Genomic DNA, 24,058 nt, shown 5'->3' on the forward strand with positions numbered 1-24,058 from the left:
TTCGTGTCATGGATATAGCTTATCCATGTCACAAGCAGTAATCCACATGATGCTGCTTTCTGCTGTTATTTTGGCATCTTTTTTGCTAAGACAAGTTGAAGGAAAGATATGGGACAGAGGGTCTTTGGGTCATGAAATCTAATACCTTTTGATAAACTGGGTTGGGTTGAATCATGAATCATTAGAGCCAAAGGGTCATCACTTCATCATCTGGCAACTGAGCAACAAATTAGTGGTTAACTAAATTAAAATAATATGTGTCCAATTTGATGATTATTAATTTGATTTTCTCTGAAATATCAAGTGAGACACCAAATTATGTGAAATTACGTAAGTCAAAGGTAATCACTCTACACAAGTATATCTTGTATGTTTTACTTTTTGTCAAGGTTTACATAAAGGGGTCTTGTTTCATGCACAACTCATGATGTGCCTTTGTGGTCAAAAACTGCCATTGTCCTGGTGAGCCATAATATTGTGTGCATTATCTTTGTTAGGTATTTTGGTGACTCGTCATGCATCTAAGTGGAAAGAGTTTATATGACGTTCAGCTGTGCACTGAACAGTGACCCAGACCAGTCCACAGTGCAAGCTGCACCCATGTTTTGTGCAAAAAGTGTTACTTTAAATGGTGATGTTGCACCTTAATAGGCCTCTCTGAGATCACACTAAACCATATTATGTACAAAATGTTTTACTTTGCTCTCACAGATCATCAGTTAAGACGGAGAGATGTACTCGCACACTCTCACACGCTTAGAAAGTCTTTTGTGATTAAGTCATTTACAGTATGTGGAGATGTGTCTTCACTTAATTGTGCAGCACAGCAGCTCTGGTGGAGACAATTTATGTATCGCTGTTAAAATGCATAACAATGTTTACTTGTCCAGATTTACATTCCAGCATTATATCGAAGTGAAACAGGCCAGCATAATCTACATAATAGTGTTTTGTGATTTTAGTGGGTGCTCTGCCGGCAACTTGAAGTGAAAAATTGCACAAAACCAAATGGTACATTCATTTGTTGCCCTGGTAAACTGGAATGGCAGACTGACCTGGTACAGAGAGCTCTCTTTGTAAAGGGACTCACTTCACCAGACTGAACACAAAGCATTCGAGGTTTAGCCAATTTTACCTGTCCTGAAGTACTGGAGATAACACAACTTTTGTTTAATAAATTCATGTTTAATTAACCAGATAACGTGGAGCACCGAAAGATTGCACAGTACTCATCACCAATAAGTTTTATTGTGTTCGTGGCAAAATGTAATTCCATCAGTTGCTCATAGTGGGTCCAGTTTTCTTGCTACATTTGCATGTTGGAGTTTAAGTCAAATGGAGCAATTGGGGATTTCAACTAAGGGGGATTATCTGTTGCTATTTACACCTTCTAAAATCAGCCTGCGCAGCTTTAATCTTGTGTAGCTTTAATCTAACAAATATTCATGTATATATGAGAATTGAATCAGAGCCTTACAATTTGAATGCCCACATGTTCTCATTGTAATACTAGGAAACATTCAAAGCATGATTTCACACCTTCAGTAAGCAGTAAGGGATTTATATGTTGATCTTTTGGTCTGATGTTGTTTCTGAGTGTGGGTGACTTGTACAATATCAGTACAGACATTTCTAAGGTTGTGGGAGTAACACATTATTTTCATTGGTCAAGGAGATGAGCAGTGCCTGCAAGAGCAATAAAGCTGAAGCTATAGTTTGCAACATTTGGGGCAATAGTTGCGTGCACACAGTACAGTGTGTGAACGTGCTATAATTGATTTGCATGGAACAAGATTCATATCATTTGCTTGTTTTGGATCATTTATGCCTTCATTCTCATTATTCTGAGTGCACATGTGCGAATTGTGCTTCATTTAGTTTCTGTTGAACTCTCCTAGAAGACTCAGTTTACAGTTGCAGCAGTTTTTTGATTGTACGAATATAATAATTGAACTTAATAATCTTCTATATCAACTATATCTAGTTGACTGAAGCTTTAGATGTGGTAACATGGATGCATTTGCTGTTGCATTTTACTTAACTCATCAGCAGACTAGTGCAATGAAAGTTATCAGTACAATAGTTATAAATACCTTTTGAAACATGAAACATTATTTTTGAGTCTTTATGAAGGCATGTTGCTTCTGCGTACGGACTGATTAACTCGGACACATTTTATGTGCTTGTGAATGTAATAGCATTATACAGTCATGCAAGTAAATGCTTCACTGCCATGGATATCCTTTGGTATCACATTAACCTTTCACCATTGTTGAGACAGAGACTAGCAAAATGGCACAGAGTTCATTTGCTTCTCCACACTGTTGTAAGATGTTCCCTGACTGAAGTGCCTGTGAAAGGACAAACTCGTCTCTCACAGCTGCTGTCCTCTGCACTGATAAAGACCTCAATTTCCCATCACAGAGCAATAAAAAGAGACGACAACACTGACAGACATGTACAAGCATGCACAAGCCAGCAGTGATGAGCTCTGCCTGTATGTCTGATTGCCTGTCTTCTCTTTGTCTGCCTCTGTGTCCGTTTCTTTTACTAAAAGCCCACTAGCAAGTGTTTGATGGACAGGATGGTATGTAGTTTAACTGAACAAGGAGCACATTTCATGGTACAGTAAAACATTACTAAACTAAACAACTAAATCACATTTGTAAACTGGACCGATCTTCATAGGATGATAATTTCATATATAATGTCTCTTGTCTCTGACGGTTGGTACAGTGAATGGGGATGAGTCAGTGAAATTAAATTGGATCAAACCCAAACTTGATTGAGTCTCCCCCATGTGGACAGCTCCACTGATGATCACATTATTAGATGGGGGAGTTCCACTCTTTCAGCTTTTAGCGGACAAGTTGCTCAGCTACTTTTTATCTGTCCCAGCTGGTGTTACCGAAAATGACCTGGCAGGTAAACTATAGCCGTTACTTTACACATTACGCATTATCAGTGGGAGAAAAACCACACTAAACAGCACAGCGAGCCATTAACACAAGCAAGAATGCACATGTAGTCCTGCAAAAAAAGAAGGGACAAAGAAGCTTGAGTTGCCGTTTAACAGATATCTAAGAGAAAGAGTTTGGAAGGAAGGGAAAGAGACGGAGGGATAGTCTGACGAAGAGAGAAATAGAATTAAACACTATTACTTTCCCTCGCCTCCGTCTTCATCTATCCACTCATCTATCTTCATCTAAATGCAAGACAGCAAATAGATGAAGTGTGAAAACGGACAAAAGAAAAAGAACCAAGTGAAAGAAACTGATGCAAAATTATTAAGAGAGGAAGAAATGTGGTCAAAGAAAGACCATGCTATTAGACTGAATGTTTTAAATCTTTCCTAAGTTGTGTCAGTATCACACTGCTGAGCAGTTTATCGGGGAGGACAGAGCACAAGCATGCTCATGCAAACACACACAACTCATTGTTTACCTGAGAAGACATGATGCTCACACAGTGTAAGTGAGTTGTAGCCCTGGAAAAATTGCTCTGGGACTCTGTGTGTGTGTGTGTGTGTGTGTGTGTGTGTGTGTGTGTGTGTGTGTGTGTGGCTTCCATAGAGAGAGGGAGAGAACTGCCTTCCACACTGTCTCCCCTCATATTCTTCCAGTCAGTATGTGACAGTGTGCAATAAAACCAAACATCGGTTACCTCATGCCACAGTTCACAGCCATGGGGCGGAATAAGACAAATCCCACAACGAATATATATATATATATACACTCACCACACTGCGCACATCTACTGCTGAATATTTAATGAACATAATCCGGGCCTGTATTTTATTATGCATCTTATAATCACTAGTAGGAGAGTGACACCTACACCGACTTTCATAGGCAAAATTATAATTGGAGAAAATGGTACCACTTTTGTATGTGTATAGGCAAAGTTATCTAGGTTATATATGCATACATTCAAATTCTTGAATTTAACTTTTATCATTGTTCATTATTATTATTATAGTGTTTATACTGCTAATAATAGTGTTGTAATGTATTGTTGTTTGTGTAATGGCATGATTAGTATGACTGCAAACCTCTTCACAGCACTGTATGTCGTGTTTTCTCATAGTGTCTGACAGAACCCATGCACAAATACCGACCAATAGTGAGTCTTTATAAAAGCGCTGCATGTCAGAAATAGAAGTCATGGTTGCTCTGTAGTAAAAGTAACATAAATGAGTGTATAGTTCAGTGGTAGCAGTAATTCACTAGCTAAACCTGTTGTAAGTGTGAAAATTAAAGATTTTTTTAAAAAGCGACTCATTAGCTGTTTGCGGTAAACATTTTCATAGTAACAACAATCAGAGACGTCGCTTTTATACTTTGGATTAGGATTGTGGGTACTGTTGTACTTGAGAGAAAAAAGTTGATATCATACGGACTTGTGGCTTCAACGGCAGAATATACGATCGTTTCACAATCTCATAGCTCCTGGTATATCTAGCTTAAAGGGGTTATGGCTATAATCAAAATCTTCGATTCTGAATATAAATAGGATTTTTACTTTCTGAACCGCACTGCTGAGGTCTCTATGCTCAGTGATCAATGAACATCTCTCCTCCCGTGTGCGCTCATGTCTCTGCCTGAAAACTACAAATTGGGATAACCAGCTTTTACTCATAACCATAAAAGTAGCGCCAAGTATGCGTCACTCTGAGAATATGTGTCCTGTTAAGATTGATTTCTGACTTTAAGATGATTGATAAATACAGACCATAAATACAGACCCTTGCTCAACTCATGAGCAAGGGTCATGAGTTGAGCAACTCAGTCTCAACTCTGACAAAGACCCAGATGCTGACTTTATGGACTGACAGTGACAGCACAGACGGCAATTTTACTGTGATATAGCCACAGTTAATGATTCATAACCATAATTAAGCTATAAGACAGCCATTTGAATGGAAGATCATACAGAAAAAATGTAATAAGTCCAAAATCAGCTTCAAAAAAGTATTCATAATGCAGCTGCCAAGTTTTGGTTCACAGCTTTGGCAGAAAAGTTGTTTGAACTGGTTTAACTGCCAGGTATCAGCGGAATAACAGAGTGGGCAGAGCACTACACGTTCTTAGTGGATAGATTTACTACAGAAGAGAGTGCTGATGTGATATATTCAGCTTTGGAGATGATATTGAATCTTTTACAAAGTAACACACAGCAGCAGATCTCTGTTTAAAGAAAAGCTGACCCGTTCATAATCAATCTTACATACGTTATATTAGATGATACATAAGTGTTGTGTAATCATGGCCCATACTTTTATGTTACCTGCACAGTATCTTATGTATTATATTGTATTGCATGGATTTTTTGCTTTTAAATGTGATCAAAATGTTTCATAACACAGGACACACTGCACTGTACAAGCAAACATTGTTTAGGAGGCAGTCTGGAACACCTGTCCTGATGAAGACAAGAACATTGTCTCTTGTGATGTTTAGATTGCAGTCAGTACTGTAGTTTTGACTTTTATTTTGGTTATTTAATTTATATCCGTATCCAGCATCTGGAGGCTTTGATAGAATTTAGTTTCATTTCCACTGTTGCTGCTTCTGTTCTTAAGTTGAGATCTGTCAGGCTTAAGGCACTTAATATTGTAGCATTGCCACAGTGAGATTCTCAGCACCTGCTGAATCAGCTGGTATGGAAATAATGATGCCATCCTGAATGTATGAGCACTATGTTTATGTAGCATTATTGTTATATTTGAAATTTTTTGGGGGGTGGGGGGTCTTATTAAACTCTCATTACCTGTTTTTGTGGGGCAGCAGGAACAGGCTGTACACAAAATTGACACATTACTACATTTTAAGTTGATATGGCAAAGTTGTTAGTTAACAGTTGCCTATTTACTGTACACATCCAGCAGACAAGGAGCAGCATTAGCATTTGTTTGGAGTTGTTTCTCTGGCCACCTGATTGGTGCTGGACAGGTAGTGTAAAGTGGGTTTTTAGAGCTTTTTCAATGACAGGTTTAATGAGAACGTTGAGAGTGAACCAAAACAGTAAAGCTGTGGGCGGTAAAAAAAAAAACAATGAGCTGAAAGATGCTAAAATGCAACAAGCTGAGTGGAACTGTAGAACTGGCTGAATCTATAGGTTCATCAGGACAAGCAATACCTTTCACATACACATGTGACAGGTATTTTTTATTTCATAAAAATATTGATTGGAGTAACTTTAAACACTTAAAGTCTGTGGGTTTGTGAAATTAATGTGCAACGTGTAACATTTTAACGTCAATAAATCACTCCTTTTGAGACATTGAAGATGGTGTCATCACCATAAACACTGACACCATTTGTACTGTATTGTGTTGCACTGTATTTTGGCTGTGGCTCAGGTGGAGCTAATGTGTAAGGTGTGTTATGTGTAAAGCACTTTGGATTAAAGTGCTGTATAAATGCAGCCACTTATTTACCCTTTGTTTGAGATCTGCTGAGATTCTTTATGGCAAAAAGGGAGGCTGTCTGTAATGAGGCTGTTCATGAAAAGGGGCAATATATTTTTTATGTTCTTTGTCTCTGTCTGGCTAACTTGTCAGAATACATATGAGCTTTTACCAATCCTTACTTATTATTCTGTCTCACATATCAGGGTTTATGGGATGTGGAAATGTGGTTTGTCGAATTGTGCGGCAGCCAATGTTGAAGATGCACCTACGCTAATTTGTGCTGCAGGTTTAGTGGAAGCCTTCCATGTTTTTATATATATATATATATAGCCTCACCTGTCGGATGGCACACAGCAGCTTCCCATAGCAGAACACGATCACCAGGAACGGCACGATGAGGCAGAAGACAAACAGGCAGATGATGTAAGAGATGTTATTCGCCGTCTTGGCCGTCCAGTCAACAGAGCAGGTGGTCCCGGGACCCTCTGGGCCGTAGCTGCTCCAGCCAAAGAGTGGCGGCAGGGTCCAGATGAGGGAGTAGACCCAGGTCAGGGTGATGCCCAGGGAGATCTTGCAGTAGTTGGAGGAGTCAGCCTCGGTTGGCTCTATCATGGTGCTGTAGCGCTCATAGGAGAGGACAGCCAGGGAGATTAGGGACACGATGCCTACAGGGTACACAGGGCAGACACAAACATAGGTAACCATAACATGCAGTGTAGGAACATACCACGCTAACGGTTAACAGAATTAGTTAAATACAATACACATCAAACATAACCCTGTAGACGATATGTGCAGGTGCGTTCTTCCTTTTTGTACCCGGGCTGCTGTCCTTCCAGTTTAATGGGGCCATCGAAAAGACACAAAAATGCACTGCCCCTCCAAATGTTCATCTACTCTAGCGAGAAAAGCATGCACTGTCACTGTGATATAAAGCTTCACAGCTCTCTCTGAAATCAGAAGTGCAGCTAAAATGAGCTTTATGGTTTACAGCTTCAAAGAGAGGGCGGGGTTACAATTTTTAAAAATAATTGCCAAATCGAAAGTGCAATATAATAAAACTATAACAAACGTGGTTGGGGAATCATCAAATATTTCACTTCACATGACGGGGGGCCTGCAGCAGATACACACTGCTGTAAATCATAAACAGCCACACTACCTGTAGTGTCTCTCGCTTGACAGAAGCAATGCAGTGAAACACAGCATCGAAGATTTTGAGAAGCTTTCTTATCTTTCTGTAACCGCTCAAATGAAAACACACACTGTATCTCAAAATCTCAATGGCTTTGTTTCTCAGTATTTCAGACGCAGAGCAGCAGGAGCCTGGAGCTCAGTGTTCACGCTGACATCTCAGCCTTTTTATCCTGTTTGCTATTTGTTTTGAAGCCATTATGATCCAAGAGGCCATCCTTCATGCCTATTGATTTTCAATGGTAGTAAAGCTGACCTCAACCGGATGCTCCTATAAGAAGGCGGTCCATGCCTTTCACTGAGGTGTCAACACTGCGGCTACTCAGCACGACGAATGAATAAAGGTAAAAGTGAGGAGGGGGGGGGGAGTTGGAGCCAGTTGACCCAGATGGGAACACATTTTAGCTCTGTGATTGAAGATGATGATTTTGCAGAATGTTTTTGTGTCTGTCTGTGTGCACTTGCATTGTGCAAAATCATTGACCACATTGCATACCCTGACTTCAGAGTTTATTTGGCACAGCGTGTTATGCTTGTCTGTTGCCCGCAGATATTGCGTTCATGTTGCTTTTCCTGCATAGACTGCTTAGCTCTGGGCTTTTATTAGCCTGTTACTTCAATATTACAAAGTCAACACAGTTTTATAACAACCCACTTGTGTTTCTGTTTGATCTGTGCTCACTGACTCATAGCAACCAGACCCATACAGATTTTCCATATATTTTGACAAAAGATGCTTTCAACCCTGCTTGCCTATCACATCCAGCCTGTGATTTTTCTGCTGTTATTTAAAAAGAAAGCGTAGGAAAATTGTCTTCCCACAACAGGTGGACTGGCTGATCTTGTCTGTAAGATAAAATCTTTGCGATTTGTGTTTTTAGCCTTGTGTCATTAATAAACACTGAAATAGTGCAATAGCAACACTTGTTACTGTGAACCCCAACCTGATAGAAGTACCTCCAGTATGTTTTAAAGCAGGCAGTATAAAGCATGCAGAATTTATTTTGGATTTTTTACAGTTCAAACAATGGCCACAAACGCACTAATTTCTGATTGGCATGGAGGTATCCTTTAAATCACCAAACAGGACACCTCCAACACCGTCCTGGTCATTGCACCTAATATTCTGCATTCCTGCCACCCAATGTACGTACAAACTGATACATAGCTACACTACTGCGGTTGCTTGCTAACAGTTCAGCTACCTTTCACTAGTGAAATGGACCTAACCATTGGGTAAACTAAAAAGGGAGCAAGAGTGGCACATGACATACTGCTCCTAAAAAAAGGTCAGGGTGGAAAGATCAGTCACTAAAGCATATGAATTTGATGCAGGCAACTGCTGCTTGTTTCCTGTGTCCTACCAAGTAAGTAGTTCTTATTTTAACCATGACCAGTATTGTTTCCTAATCTTAACTAAGCAGAGCTTAACATTTAGTTTTAAAGTCTCATATAACTTGTCCTAAATATGCTCAGAATAATGGCATGTTTAAATGTGTACAATTTCAACTCAGCAAACTCAAGTTTTTTTTATAAAGGAACTATATTATTCCCTGAATTTAAACCTTAACCATAGTGATGGCAGATGATCAAAGGGTCATATAAATCTTAAACAAAAATCTTTTTGAATACAGCCTCATGTTTGCCTGTGAGAAATGGCCATAGTATATAGGTGTTTTTTGTCCAAATACCAACTCTGACACCTCAGCCCAGGGTACCTGCTGATAACAAGAACTGAACCAGTACCAGTGCTCTCTTTTAAAATCTGTATACCTCACTGCAGGGAAGTGATTGGGATCATTTATTGCGAGGTAACATTAGGCGAGGGATTGCACTTGCACTAAGAGTCTTCAGCCTGGCATGACTGTAAACGTAAAAACACTGAGGGCTCTATCTTGCACTCAGCGCAATTGACTTTGTACACTGGCGCTTGTATAGTTCCTATTTTGCACTCGACGCACATTAGAATTTTCCCTCCACAGGCGCACGTCCTTAAATTAGGGAATGAACTTGCGCTCCGGGGGGCGGTTCAGCGAAAAGAGGAGGCGCGTTCCGGCGCAAACGTTCCCTGGTGCTATTTTGCTGTTTCAGAAAACAATTCCGCCACAGACCAGGAAAAACCTAGTCTAAAGTCAGTGGCACTTATTCATATGCTATTTTAAGGGCGCAGACTCGAGGGGATGCGCCTGAGAGGCAGCAGCAACATCGCCACCCGGTCAAGACGGGCATTAATACTTTGCCGTATCCCGGACAGCTCCCGCTCCAGCATGTCAAACCCGGTTTGCTGCAGGAACGGGTGGTCCATCGGCGTGTAGTGGGTCTGGATCCTCTGCACCTTGGTGTTTGCGCTGCTCCCTCCTCAGCTGGCCCTTGCGCACTGCTCGGCCCGTGCGCACTGCTCCCGAGGCCAGGGTCTTCTTCCTGCGAAGCTGCGTTGCATCGTTTTGATTTATTGTATGGCTGTGTTACATTTATTTCATGTCAATAATGTCACTTCTTGGTATTTTACGGCCCTGACGAGAACGTCGGTCTCCTCGGCTGTGAAACGCTCCTGGCGTGCGCCTGGCCAATCCGCCGTTATAATAGCAATCCGCCTTGGAACAAGCGCGCCTGCTTTTAAAGGGAATGTGAGATGACGCTCTGATTGGTTTATTGCACGTTACGTCCAAACCACACCTATGACTAAGTAGCTACTTCAGACCAACCCATTTTAGATTTGCGCCGGGCGCAAGAGTCATTTATCCCGCCGGCATAGTAGCAACAGCGCCTGAGATCCGCCCAAAAAGCTACTTGCGTTTTGCGTTTGATACTTTCATTTCAGATCGGCAAGATAGGGCCCTGAATTTGAAAATGAAACTGACTTAGAAAACTGTATTTAATATGCATTGGTTAAGTCTGTCCAATACCTGAACTACTTAATAAGGTCAGTATTGCATCCACTGATCCAGTGTATTGGATCCCTAATGGTATGAGCAAGGTATTTCTCTTAGATTTCCTGATAAAATAACCGACAAGAAAAGGCAGAGGAAAAGAGTGCTACAACAATAAGACCTTAATTTCTGAAATGTCTCTCTGTGAAGCCTTCTATCCCAAAGCACTGGTTGGCAGCATGCAATATAGCACATCTTTGAGATGACAGACGGATAACATCTAGTATAAATGTCTCCATTGTCCATTAACCAGCTTTGATTGGGGATCCAAATTAAATCACACTTTCTCAAAATTGCAAAAGCTAATTAGCAGCTCTCGCCATGACTCAAATACAGAGCCATCAAAATGTAATACTTGCAGCCATCATGTTGCTGAACCAATTTACGGCTACCTTCTACCCCAGGGCTCTACAAAAGTATCGTGGTTGATTGTGATTCATGGGATTCTTCATTTAATACAAAAACTTGATTATATCAGCTGATCCTATCACATGTTCACCGTCTTTTTGAAAGCAGCTCTTTCTCTTGTTACATAGTGTATGAGTGGACATCTTCATTAGATGTAATGTACTGTCATAGTGAAAGACACCTTCACAACTTTGGATCTAACTCCACATCATCTGAAATCAAATTTCACCCTCTATCCATCTTCTAGCCCTCTGGCAGGATCAAAGGCAGCAGCTGAATCTGATATTCCAAAATGAAACATCTTATGATCTGATAATGTCTGAACTAAAACAAAGGAGCATCTTTGTTCTGCTGTCTCCCTCACTGCATCTGCCTAATTTGTCTGTTAGAAAGCATCTGGTTCAGTATCACTGTCTGATACCGTGTATCCAGGAACAGACAGTTAGAATGAAAAACACAGGATCAAATAAAGCTGTGTTTGCTCTGTAAATCCCATCCCAGCGTATTTTCCCTTAGTCGTCACAGGTGCACAGAACTACTGTGACACCATTGCCTGTTTAAAAAAAAAAAAAATTTTTTTTTAAATTCTTTCGTCAGATAGCAAATGGATGGCGCACATTAAGGATGATTTTATGGCAAGTCACTATGTACAAAGACAATTATTCACACTAATGTCCAAATCAAACCAGACACCTTTCACCCACAAGACATGTTTTTGCCTCTGCTATAAGAGTTCCTAATTCACTATTTATTAAACAAGCTCATTAGCTGGCTCACTCACTCTGACCTTTATGGCGAAGCGACATTGTTCTGGTTCCTTTCTCCCTGCTGAGACTTATTCTTACCATCGCAGCAAATTAACATCACTCATGTCAGGTGTTGGCTGTGCCTGCGTGATGCACATTTAAATGTATAGTGTCTCTCCTCTGTACATGTTTATCCATTTCTGTGCCGGTTCACGTGTGAGCATGTGCGCAGGAGTGGAATCTGACTTCAGTATGCAGGGAGTGGGCACTGCAGTGCAAGGTTAATGCGTGCCGAGTCCACTTGAGGCAGAAGGAGGCAGCCAGCAGTATGCAGGAACACGCAGACCTGGTGTCAAATTAAAGACAGAAAAAAGATCCTCTCTTGTTCCTCCACAGTATATTGGAAGACAATAAAAGTTCAGTGAGATAGAGAGGAAAATGCAAAGAGTTGGGCGGAAGAGGTGAAGCAGCTAAATAGGTGCCAAGGGGCTGAAAGTACAGGGTGAGTGTGTATTCACACACAAGCACACACACGCGCGTCTCCACAAATTGTCTTCAGTTTGTTCTCTTGGCTTAAAGTCAAAGCAGTGGGTCTTCAATTGTTCAGTCATTCAGAAATCTAAGACATTATAGGCCAAAAGCAAGTGAGCAAAAAGTAGAAATCGATGTGTAGAGGGAGCGGGAATACAATGTCCTAACACCAGGCTAACAATGTCTTTTGTCATTGACAGTGATGCCCTCTAATTTCAAGAAACATCAGTCATTCAGAAAAGCTTTATAGAGATTTGGTGAAGACAGACACAGTCACTTTGTCAAAGCTGCACCCAATATTATTCATCCAAACAATCAATTTCACTTTTCCGTTCTCTGACCCTCCCTCACTCTTTCTTTCACTCAGTTTTTATGAGCCCATTGAGGAATTACTCATCCATAACCAATGGAAGCTCTAATGATGTCTGCGAGCCATCTCTCTCTCTCACACACACACACTCTCTCTCTCTCTCTCTCTCTCTCTCTCTCTCTCTCTCTCGCGTGCGTGCGCGCGCGCGTCTTGCTCTGTTTTAGCCAAAGTCCTGTCAGACAGATTTTAATAATTGGCTCCTTGTGAATGTCAGTATTACACATCTTCAAATGGTGCTTAATCTCGGCATAACACCAGGGGTAGCGAGACAGTTGATACAATCAGAGTACATGCAGATACTGAGAAACATCGGAGGTTGGCTTTATTCTCCACGATATGACTGAAATGAAGTATTCCTGTTTTGGGAAGTGCCACTTCATCCCAAAGGAAGTGGAAGTAGTGCTGGAGTCTGTTTTCAATTTAAAAGTTTGACAGATTTGAGAGGCTCTTAAGCCATGGAAAATTTAATTTAAGTTACTGTAAATTAACTGTAGGGGAGAGTGGGGTAAGATGAGCCATTTTTCATATTTAGGATCACTACATCAAGGCAATCAGTTTTGTCACTAACTAATATATCTGCATATATTTCAAACAAACAGAATGAGTGTAAACATAAATGTTTCGATAATATAGCTTGTCCAAAAAAAGTGGTCTCTTGGCTCAACTTACCCCGTGTGTGGGTAAATTGAGCATAGGAGCGGGGTAAGTTGAGCCGTAGAGTGAAAAAGGATTTTTTTGGAAATAAATATCTTACCACTTTAACCATGTGGTTCTTACCTTCAAAGATGATGCCTTCCTCCTAAATATTTGGTCACATGATCAATGTTTTTTACCATTTCCTAGCAACAAGGGGTGGCTCAACTTACCCTTTGGCTCAACTTACCCCACTCTCCCCTACTGTGTGAACATATTAGCCAGGGAGGGAAAAACCAGCTGGACTTGCATGCTGCTTGATTTACACACATTACACTTAGTGAGTCAGATTGAAGTTTCTTTCTCTGCTGCACAGATACTTAACCCGGCCTACCAGCCACACGCCCTAGGGCCCAAGGAGTCACATACAAGACGTCACTGGCACAAAACTATCAGCAAGAGACACACAATGACTGTAAAGACCCACAAAACAATACAGATTCAAAATGACCATAAAGAGACTCAAAAAGAAAACAGATGCAAAATAGACTCCAAAGGTGCTAAATGACTACTAAGAGATACACAATGACTACAACAGAATGTGAAAAAGCACAAAGACACCCAAAACAACTACAAAGATTCTTGTCTCTTTTAGTCTGGGTGTCGTGCCCCTATTGGAGGGCTTGCTCAGGGCCCCATTGTCTCCCAAATTGCCCATGTCAGTGTATCCCATAAGTCACAGAGGTTGAAACAGCTTCTATCTTTGGTCTCAGACGCTTTATGTACTTTTTCCCCCAGTTGCTTAAAATCAGTTGGACACCTAAGCAGGTAGCTAAAAGCCCTGGCATTTGGCTTGTGTGTTACGGCCTGTAGGTAGTAACCAATAGCTGCTCCACTTTAAAAAAGGCTTTAGGAGATTAGATGCACTGAAGTGGGCGAGAGGGAATCTTTTGTGCAAGATTTATGAGCCCTTTATACAAACTTCATCAGACTAAAGCTACGGGCGTCCAGCTTGAAAGGTGCAGTCAGTGTGCAGCTGTAAAGGGAAGTGGAGGTCTCTATTTCTGAAAAGTCTTACATATTTCACTGAATGGTTTTTTTTGTAAGTTCTGAAAAGCCATTCACAAAGTTGACATATATTTATTCCAATGTCCAATTAACTTTTTTGAATTCATTTTCAATTTTCATTTGATTGACTTATGTGGGCTGTATTGCTGGGGAAAAAAGCGGCAAAAGTAATGAAAACATGATATATTATTGAAATGTGACTAAAGAAGTGACTGTTGTTGGTTTTAATGCTGTGAATATGATGGACTTCGGTCTATATGATGAGCATATAGACTGAAGTTTCTGACATTTGATCTCAACCTCAGTCATTCATGGTGTTTACCAGAACTCTGACTGCATTCATGGAAATTACAGTCTTTAGATGTTTCAAATGATGTGTATACCAACTGTATCTCTTCTCCTGTCTGTTTATGATTCTGAAATTCTGCAACAATTATTTTAAGAGGTAGGTTTAAAATCATAGACTGCCATATATTCTTTGAAATATGCACTTTGATTGGACAGCAGGAGAGCACGTTAATAATACACAGCAGTGCAAATGCTGTAACATTGTGTTGATGTCAAAGCTTGGAGAAATTGGTGTTTTCAGAACCCACATCTAACGCTGCATGGTCTTTAAAGGTTGTTTGGATGGCTCAGAAAGCTTTTAAAGCAATTAGCAGGACTGAAAATCTGTTGAATAAAGATCACATGTCAGGCCAATAACTCCTGATGATGGAAGAGCATTTTATTTGTAAAGCATTCCTTCTGCAAATTAGTTTTCTCTTGAGTTTAGCATCAAACACATTTCATCCAAATTACTCAAATACATACATTTCCGAAGTTTGGATTGATACAATCTTCAGGGGGGAAATGATACTGGGTTTATGTTTATGTTCAATACAAAACTCCTTATTTGCAACTTTTCTATAGCACCCCTGGCCGGTCCAAAAAAAACATTTAAAAAAAATACCCCACTAAGCTTTGTTTCTCTGGCTCAGCATCGCATCCTGGCCCGGTTCCAGATGAGTGAGTAACTGCCTTATTCTCACTTGCATCATTGTTCCCCATTTGCATCGGTATCAGCACTCCTGAGCAAGAGTAGACCAGCTTCCCCTTTCACATTACAGATTTCCCCCGGGTGACTTTATTCTGCAACAAATGCTGGTGATGCATCTGCCAAAGCCTGCTCCGTGGACTGAGACCGTGTCCCCACAGCCCACCGCAGACCTGCACGGGCAGCTAAATGAACAGTGATGAGGCTTCCCTCGCCTCGGGCACAGCCACTCAACTATACAGTAACAAGCATTTAACGGCCATTTGATAGCAGGCTGCACACTGCTTTATATACAATATATGCAGCACCCGAATCCCCAGTCGTGTGTGTGACAGCGCTTCAGAGTTCCTAATGACATTTAAACAAATGACCATCTGTGAGGGGAGCTTCCTGATATACCACTAGCGATTTTATGCCGTGGACATGCATGCATGTGCAGCTTTGGAAGTGATCGGAAGTGATTCAACAGTCTCTCATATAGCCACAGCTGGAGATAATGACCAAGTACCGCACCGTGAACTCATCACCTTGACCCGTGCATCTGCATATGCACCGTAAGCGACCGTGATAGTGGATGTGCGCCCTATCGTTCTATGATCCGCAACATCGGTCTGCCTGCCGGGCTGAAACTCTCTTCTGGGTTTCCGCAAACGATATAAGACAATCTGTACCTTTTACCAAGACCTGAACGAGCTCTCTCATGACAAACTGCAGGATGTCCACACCCAACATTAAGAAAAGAAAGAGAGAAAGCTTGAGAATGATATGAAATACATCTTTCATGTTGCAGAGGCATGTAAATACAATCAATTTGCTGAATAATAGCTTTGATGTCGAATTTGGCGCATTAGCAATGATCATTCTCCCATTAGTCAATTCACACGGGCTACGCGGTTTTTCAGGCTTTTCTCTTAAAGTTTGGTACCGGTATGGGCATAAAGACGCACGGCGCACACCGCAACGGGCGCATGAAGAAAGACTTACAGCATATTTTCTTAATTTTTTCAAAACCCTTAATTTCGACCCCAGACTAGAAGCTTAACATCATCCAATGTCACAAACGCAGTGCTGTGGGTAGGATCCACGCACACAGCATACCGTCACAACCACATCTCACATCCAAATATACAGCAGTCTACAGATGTAACAAAAAAACACTCAAACTAAATGCACATATGAACATCGCCTCTTTCTACTCACCAAACAGGGAGTTGGCGAAGCCGTACCACACGCATCCCCCTTTTCCTATGAGCCACCTTCCCTGCGTGCTGGCCGCGAAGCTGAACGGAGTCCCCAGTACGCACACCAGCAGGTCGCTGATGGAAATGTTAATCAGGAGCAGGTTGATGGGCGACCGCAGCATCTTGTAGCGGCAGAAGAGCACGAGCACAAGCAGGTTGTTCATAAGTCCGAAAGTGCCAATGAAGCCCAGGCACACTGCCACTACCAGGTTCCCTGTCGGTGTGAGGGTGGTCCGGTATGAGCCTCCCCTAAGGTGCCCTTCCCCGGCTCCGGCGCACAGAGCGCTGTTGACCCCCGCGCAGCCGCTCAGGCTCGCGTTGGACACGATCATCGCAGTCCAGTGACACGGCGGTGGCACACTGGGCAGCCGCGGCGCACCGAGCGGGAACTAAAGTGTCGCTGGCATTTTTTTTCCCCCTTTTCCTGTGTGTGGTAAACTAATACATAATAGACACGCGTGTCGCTCCTAATCAGCGACACCTGTTGCTGTAAAAGAATTGTCAAGTGGAAAAAGTAGAGTCAAACACAAATGTGGGAGAATGAAAAAGTTTGTTTTGCTGGGGATGTCAAAACTTTGTGTCTCAGTTCAGGGGGAAGAGGGGCGGGGGGAAGTTAGAAAATATATTTTTAAAAAAAGAAGAAAAGTTTGGATAGTCTTTGCTCCACCGTGTGGCAGTCTATAACGCACACTCGCGCTTTCCAGAGAGGCTCCTGTCCCTCATACAGGCGCCTTCCCTCTCTGTCCGTATTTAAATCACTGTGGCCCGCTCTCCGGCAGCTGACGTCTGGGCAGAGGAGGGGGTGGGAGGGAGATCGGGAGAATGGGGGGGGGCGGAGCAGGCTGGTGGTTAGGTGGGGAAGAGAGACCAATAAGACCATCATCATGTGGCTCAAACACAGTACTGCGCTAAAGTCGACGCTCTGTGCTCGATTCCAAACAAAAAAAAAAGCCTCTAGTTTGAGGAGCTGTCCCCCCTCTGGGTGCTGCGCTGACGTCCGCTGTCCGTGGTGCTGAACACGGTCTCTCAGCTGCAGCGCCACTGATCTAATGCTTATCATAGACTGTCCTGCATTTTAATTGCAGTTTTTGAAGTAAATAAGAGTGATTTAAGAGTACAACACTGAGAGCATTAATTCATTTGATTCGGCTCATAAATACAGCATTAACCCAGGACCATTTACTAGACAAATGCCAGCTAAGTCTAATTTATAAGATGCAGTAGGTGAGTTAATGATGCTCTCAGGTCAAACCAGAAATTAAGAGTTTTGAGTTACAGCCTCCACGACTGTCTTCGGTTTATTTTAAGATGAAGTATTTTATTCATTATTTGGCACAGAGGGGAGTTTTAAAGGTTATATAAATGAGATTTTCAACATTAATATAGCAGTGAACAGCTCTTTGCTAAGTAAAGATATGTTTGGAGTAATGGCACCATAAGCAGAAAATGAAGTGATGCTTTGCTAGTTCTGTCCCAAACATTGAATGTAAACCATCAAACTTCAGCTACCTAAAGTGTATTTCACTTGATGTTTTAGGTAGCTAGCTTTAGCAGGAGATCTAGCAATCCAATAATTACGTTTAGCGATTTAGCTCACTAAAGAAATAGCTGAATACTGTAAAAATCAGTGCTCCAATATAATATCCTAATATTTAGCAGAGGGAGGGGGGAGGTGTGGTCGATGTGTGTGTTTGAATTGGTCTGAGATTCTGGCGCTCTGGTGCTACAGATAGTGGTTTGGGTTCTTCTGAACTTTTATGTTAGGCACAAGGAATCCAGACATTGACTCATTGTCTGGATTTAGCCTCACACAATGGACTGCCATGTCAAAGATGAGATTTCGAGGTGACTCAATTTGGGGGTGTTTTAGACCAGAAGATAATGATGAGGTCACTTTGGAGCATTGTGCAACACAAAACAGAAGTAAATTCTGCATGGCTCTGGGCTGTCACAGATATCCACATGTTTGGATATTTGTCATGCGTTTCCCACAGAGAAAATCAATTTAAGTAGATTTTCCATTGTCCGATGGCTTTTTTTCTTTTCTGTTTTGGTTGATTCTATCTGTGAAATTTAATCATCATTTTCCATCTGTCAGCACTGAAAACATATACTCCAGAGATGGCAGTTTCAGAATGGAATAATGAGGAGCAGTGAAATGCTAAAACATGATGAGTGTCAGGCATCTACATCTCACAGTGGCCATATATTCTCCCACAGGCTGAGAGAAGCAGCAGCAGCAGCAGCAGCACACCCTGTGTTACTGAACCTTGGCTACCTTCTGAGTCCAACAGGCATAATCTGGACCAACTACTAAAGTAAACTCTAATCTGTTATCTGCTTTACATGGCTGACAGAAAGTGCTACCAAATGTAGGGGAGAGAACAGCATGTCCTAATTTTAATTAGGTAGTCTCAAATTAAGAATATCGTGTTCAGTTTTAAAGTAAAGTGACAGTAAGCAGATACAAAGGTGCTCTAATGACTTCCTAAGAGAACAGTTTGCGTCTGGCAGCAGGTAAACATAGAAGTTCAACTTTCTCTATGTGTGTGTGTGTGTGTGTGTGTGTGTGTGTCTGTGTGTCTGTGTCTGCTGCTGCTATACTTGTATAATACAACACAGACACCCATAATATGATGCACCAAAAAAGTCAAGTACGGGTTCAAAATGTCAGCAATTAGCTGGTAATTAACAGCAAATTCTTGTGGTCAACCGCTGGCATTTGGTGTTAAAACAGTGTTCTTAATTACTGCAACACTCGTCTTTGCACGCTGATGGAAAGTTACAGAATCAGATGGGGAAACGTGCTCTACCCCTTCATGGTCTGTTCTAATCCGTACCCACCAAATAACCCCCTGTCACACTGGAGCAAGGTAACCGCCCGTGAAAACTGTACAGTGACATTTACTCTAATATCTTCCACATGTACAGTTCTACCTGTAATTGGGTTGAATTAAGACACTTGGGTTCTATTGTGAATACCACCCCCATTTAATCATCTCAGTGGGACTGGGCAGTTGATATTTAGTTGGATTTCTGGGTCAGCTTGGTGGCTGAACCCTGGGGAGATGTTCAGGAAGATAAAGTACAAATGGGGTGAGAGGGTCAACAGAATGCGATTTTATGGTTATTATCCCATGTATTTAATGTGCTGTGGACTATTGTTATCATATTAACTCAGTTTTCTTTTTGATATTGTCCAGAAGAGCTGCACTATGTGTCAACTTCAATCTGAGATGGATGAAGTGTAACATTTATTGATAACCAGTATGATTATTTCTATTTTGTTCCCCTGCTTGTCTAAAGCACCTGATGTAAGTCTCTTCCAATAGACTTGATTCTTTCTGAACTAAACTACCACATGTCTTGCCTCCATGTGCACAGAGAACTCCCAGTCAGTTGTCATTAAAGTCCATTATGTCTCTGCATGTATTACCTTGTTGATTGTGATTATATAGTCTCCGGTGCTTTCCTGCAGCCAAATCTGCAATTACAGATCAAGATTCAAACCTTAAATTAAGTTAGAGGACAGCCACAGATTCAGCCTCCAATTAAAATTTTATTAAGCTCCCCAAAAGACCAAGGGCAATGCAGGTCATTGTTTCTCTGCTGGAGAGATCACAAATTATCCTGTTCCTCCAAACTTTGCCTTGTCTCAGTGACTCACAGATTTGTTGTCACAGCAGTACTGTGAGGCATGTTTTTATCCTTCTGTGCCATTTATCACCTCTGTGAGACTTTGTGTCAGTATGCTTACAGTGACAATGCTAACATAGCGAGATTGTCATTAGCAGATATACTGTTTGTCATGTTCACTATCTGAGGTCTTGATTCCACCGGGCACGCTGCGTCTACAACTCTGTTTTGGTCTGTGCCCCAACATGAGAGCTTCTGAAGCAAACTTTGTTAACTTTCTGGTTTACTTTTAGTTTCAACAACGCAAGATCTGTTTGTTAACTGACTAAACCTTCATTGCACAACATGAGCCGTGAAACAGCTACAATCTAGAGTTAAATAATTAAATCCCAGAAAATGAGCAAAACATGTTTGTTGTCAAAACTAAGAGCCAATCAGCTCTTTGATCAGGCGTTTTCCATCCTGCCCTGCGTCTGGCAGTCGGAAGAGAGCAACGACTGCGTCTGGCTCGAGCTTGTGAGGCCATCGTTGCCCACGTGTGCATGACATCAGAGCAAGTTGTTAAGTTGGACACAAATCAAACTGCCCCCCATTGTGCGGTGATCGCTGGTGATTGATTCTGCGCAGGCCTGGCTAATCTCGAATGAGCCTATTATTTTGGTACAGAATGTCCAGTGCAAAAATAAAGAGGGGAAAAAACAAGCAAACAGGCACCATACCCCACTGCAACAATGCAGGCAAAATGTGAAAATATGTGCATGAATATGTATGATATGTAAAGTTCAGTTCCTCAGCATATCAATAAGTCCAACATGTAAAACGCACAATGATTGGGGTACCAGTACCAGTCCAGCACCTTTTGTGAACACGGTTAGCTATTCAGAAATATTGACGACAAGTTATGTTTGTTTTCTTGTTTTTAATGGTTATAAAGTTTTGTTGAAATGGACTCTTTGGTTTTATATCTTTGTATATTTCTATAAATCTTCTAGAATATCAGGCCTGGAATCATTGCGTTTGATTTGTTTATCCTGCCTCACAGAAAAGATTATGGAGGCCTTGGTGCTTTGTTTGTGTCGACATTATGCTGGCCCCAAAGGGTGCGCAACTCAAGGTAAAAGTGTCACCAGGTATCGCTGCCCTGCATTCAAATAATCCACAAGAAGAGTGTATACAATAGATCTTTGTATGCAAGTGGTCCAACCACTGCCATATTGTCAGAGACAGAAAACACGATGACATCTCACAGAGTCAAGGAGAGGAAACGAATGGAGAACAAAATGGGAGAGCGGTTGTAAGGAGAGAAACGAAAGGTCATGAGGCGTAAGGTGGTTTACTGCTGTGTCAAGAGTTTGATACAGCGGGTACACAAATGTTTTTGTTACAAAACATTTTTCTTTAAAAGTGCATTTTAAATCTCCACCACAGTTTGTTCTACCTTTCTACCTATCTTCTACTCTCACCCTCCAGCTCTCTGTCTCCCCCCAAACTCCTCCTCCATCACCACTGCCCTCCCCTCTGACATTGACCTTGTGAGAGTGGCCACTGCTGCTCTGCAACTTAATATGCCTGAGGCTTTAAGGAAAGCACAGATGAGGTGCAGTACCATGGATCATACAGATTTATCATCCACAGGTCTAATACATGAGTCCGCCACAGCCCACAGTTTATCTGGACACGTGTGTCACTTGAGTCCCATGCTTTAAATGCCTGACACACAGCCTGTCATGACATGATACAGGAGAGGAGAATATATCTTGGCTTATGAGTGGAGAGGGGTGGCTGTCTGAGAATACATTGTGAGAGGAAATTCATGATGCAACACAGCATCCCGTGTCAGACTGACAGGTGTCGAATCAAGTGCATGTCCCTGCATGTCGTCCTCAACTTCAGGTTCAGAACATTCAACTGTTCTCAAGCATAAGACTATAAATAATGTGTCTTTAAATGAGCACTGGTTTCAGCATAGAGCAAAGATTTAATAGTTCAGTGTGAAAGTAAAAATCTTAAATCGTCTATGACAATGAGAAAATTCCATCCACTCAGGCAAAGTCTGTGATGCATTTGAAAGCTCCACAAAATGTTGGTTAATGGGCCTTAGCTTCTAATGTCAAAGATTTCATCTTTTTTTTTAATCAAACACAATTATTTTTTTTCCTTGTGACCAGCATAAGTTTGTGGGTGTGCAGATGGCAGAGGGCTGTAACTGTAATACATATAAATATAGATGGCAACAGAATCAAGTTGATTAAACATATGTTAAATATGTAAAATATATATTAAAAGGTCCAGTGTGTACCATATTAGGAGTATAATATTCATGTTTTCATTGGTGTGTAATCACCTGTAAAGAAGAATCGTGTTTTTGTTACCTTAGAATAAGCCTTTTTATATTTATAAGGAGCAGAAGCCCAGAACGGACAAACCAAACACTGGCTTAGGAAACCGTAGTTTCTCCTATGTGTTTGGAAGGCAAGCTGTATTCAGAACAGTGAACAACACTGTGGGCCATAAAACCAAAACAGTGACCTCAGAGATGCTAAAATGTACCTCAGAGCTCAGGTGATAATTCTCTGTGGGTTTTTTCATTGTGACCCCTTTAACACACACGTGATCATTGTTATAAAGATTTTGGTTAGTGCGGCTTTGAGGACGAAGACAAAGTGTTTGTTAACTAGCAAACTTTCAGTGTAACTTCAGTGATTGCATCTCTGCAGGTCAATTGATATTTGTTCAAATCAATGGAAGTTATTGTCCTCTCTTTCATTACAACCTCACGTGGCTCAAGATTGCATCAGTTAGGGAAGACAAGGACATGCAGCATATAAGCTTCCACTTTATTGGTTTTCTTTGTGGATTCATGGATTTTCCTCCAGTGTTAGTTGACTTACTCCACAGAGAGCTAGAAGAGGCACAGGAGAGCATGTGACATATGATAAATATAGGAAAAATATAAGTTAACAGAATGTTGACCCCTTCCTTCTGTTGTTAAAGTGCATCTTGCCTCCTGGTGTGAAAACTGTCCAGGCATGATGACACTTGCCAGGGCGCAAACCCCTGAGGTGCAGCCTACAGGCTGGTATTCAGACAGTGCAAACAAGTGGCACTGACTCTGTACACTTTGAGTGAAAACATCCCCATCTCCTTTGTCCTTCTTTGTTTCGTTTGAGGAGGTTAAAGTGAAAATGGCTGTCAATTGCACTTGTTTATGTCTGTGTTTAAACACCAAGGAATCCTGAGAGGGCGAAATAGCATGAGGCAGGAAACTGCTGCTGTCTGTCAACTGTTGAAAGGCACAACACCCGCTGCGGTGCCACCGATTGAGATGTGGTCAGTGCAACATGCTTGCAAGTTTCAACCTAAAAAGCTATGCAACAGCAGATTTTTAGCGGAAAGGACTGCTGTTATTTTAACCTTTTACAAACTTTTTAAGGTTATTTTAAGGTGAAAAGAGTTAATATAGGCAGATGTTTCATTATCATAATTCCCCTGATAACATAATGCTGACTGGAGTCTTGATTAAATTAGGTGGATGGCGTTTAGATTGTTCCCATCATAAGAGACCTTAAAGGTTGACAGTGAGTTGACGTAATATCAGCATATTTCCTTTTCTCGTTGTTTGTCCTTTCTGCACTTTAGTATACAGCTGACCACGGCAATCTGCATGAAAACAGCTTTCAGTTAGTGAAGTGCTACTGTCACGCATGCACATAAGTGAAAAAAATTATCCATTTCTCTATAAATACCCTTTGTGTGTTTATTGATAGAGCAGGTTAAGGTAGAGCAGGTTGTCCACTAATCACATGGTTGGTGGTTCGATCCCTGGCTTCTCCTGTCCTCACATCGAACTGTC

General features: G+C 41.4%; 1 protein-coding gene across 2 annotated transcripts in view; it reads right to left on the bottom strand.

The window, feature by feature from the left end:
* The window catches only part of LOC127368224 (vertebrate ancient opsin-like), a 58,009-nt gene extending 41,073 nt beyond the window's left edge, over window positions 1-16,936 (bottom strand). For both annotated transcript variants that reach the window (XM_051408822.1, XM_051408812.1), the window contains exons 1-2: window positions 16,529-16,936; window positions 6,749-7,077 (exon numbers count right to left, since the gene is read on the bottom strand). In XM_051408822.1, the coding sequence (XP_051264782.1) occupies window positions 6,749-7,077; window positions 16,529-16,901 (702 nt within the window). In that variant the 5' untranslated portion in view covers window positions 16,902-16,936. The remainder of the gene's footprint in view (window positions 1-6,748; window positions 7,078-16,528) is intronic.
* Between the last annotated feature and the right edge of the window lie 7,122 nt (window positions 16,937-24,058).

Source organism: Dicentrarchus labrax, unplaced genomic scaffold (assembly GCF_905237075.1).
Source record: "Dicentrarchus labrax unplaced genomic scaffold, dlabrax2021, whole genome shotgun sequence".
NCBI classification, from domain to species: Eukaryota; Metazoa; Chordata; class Actinopteri; family Moronidae; genus Dicentrarchus; species Dicentrarchus labrax.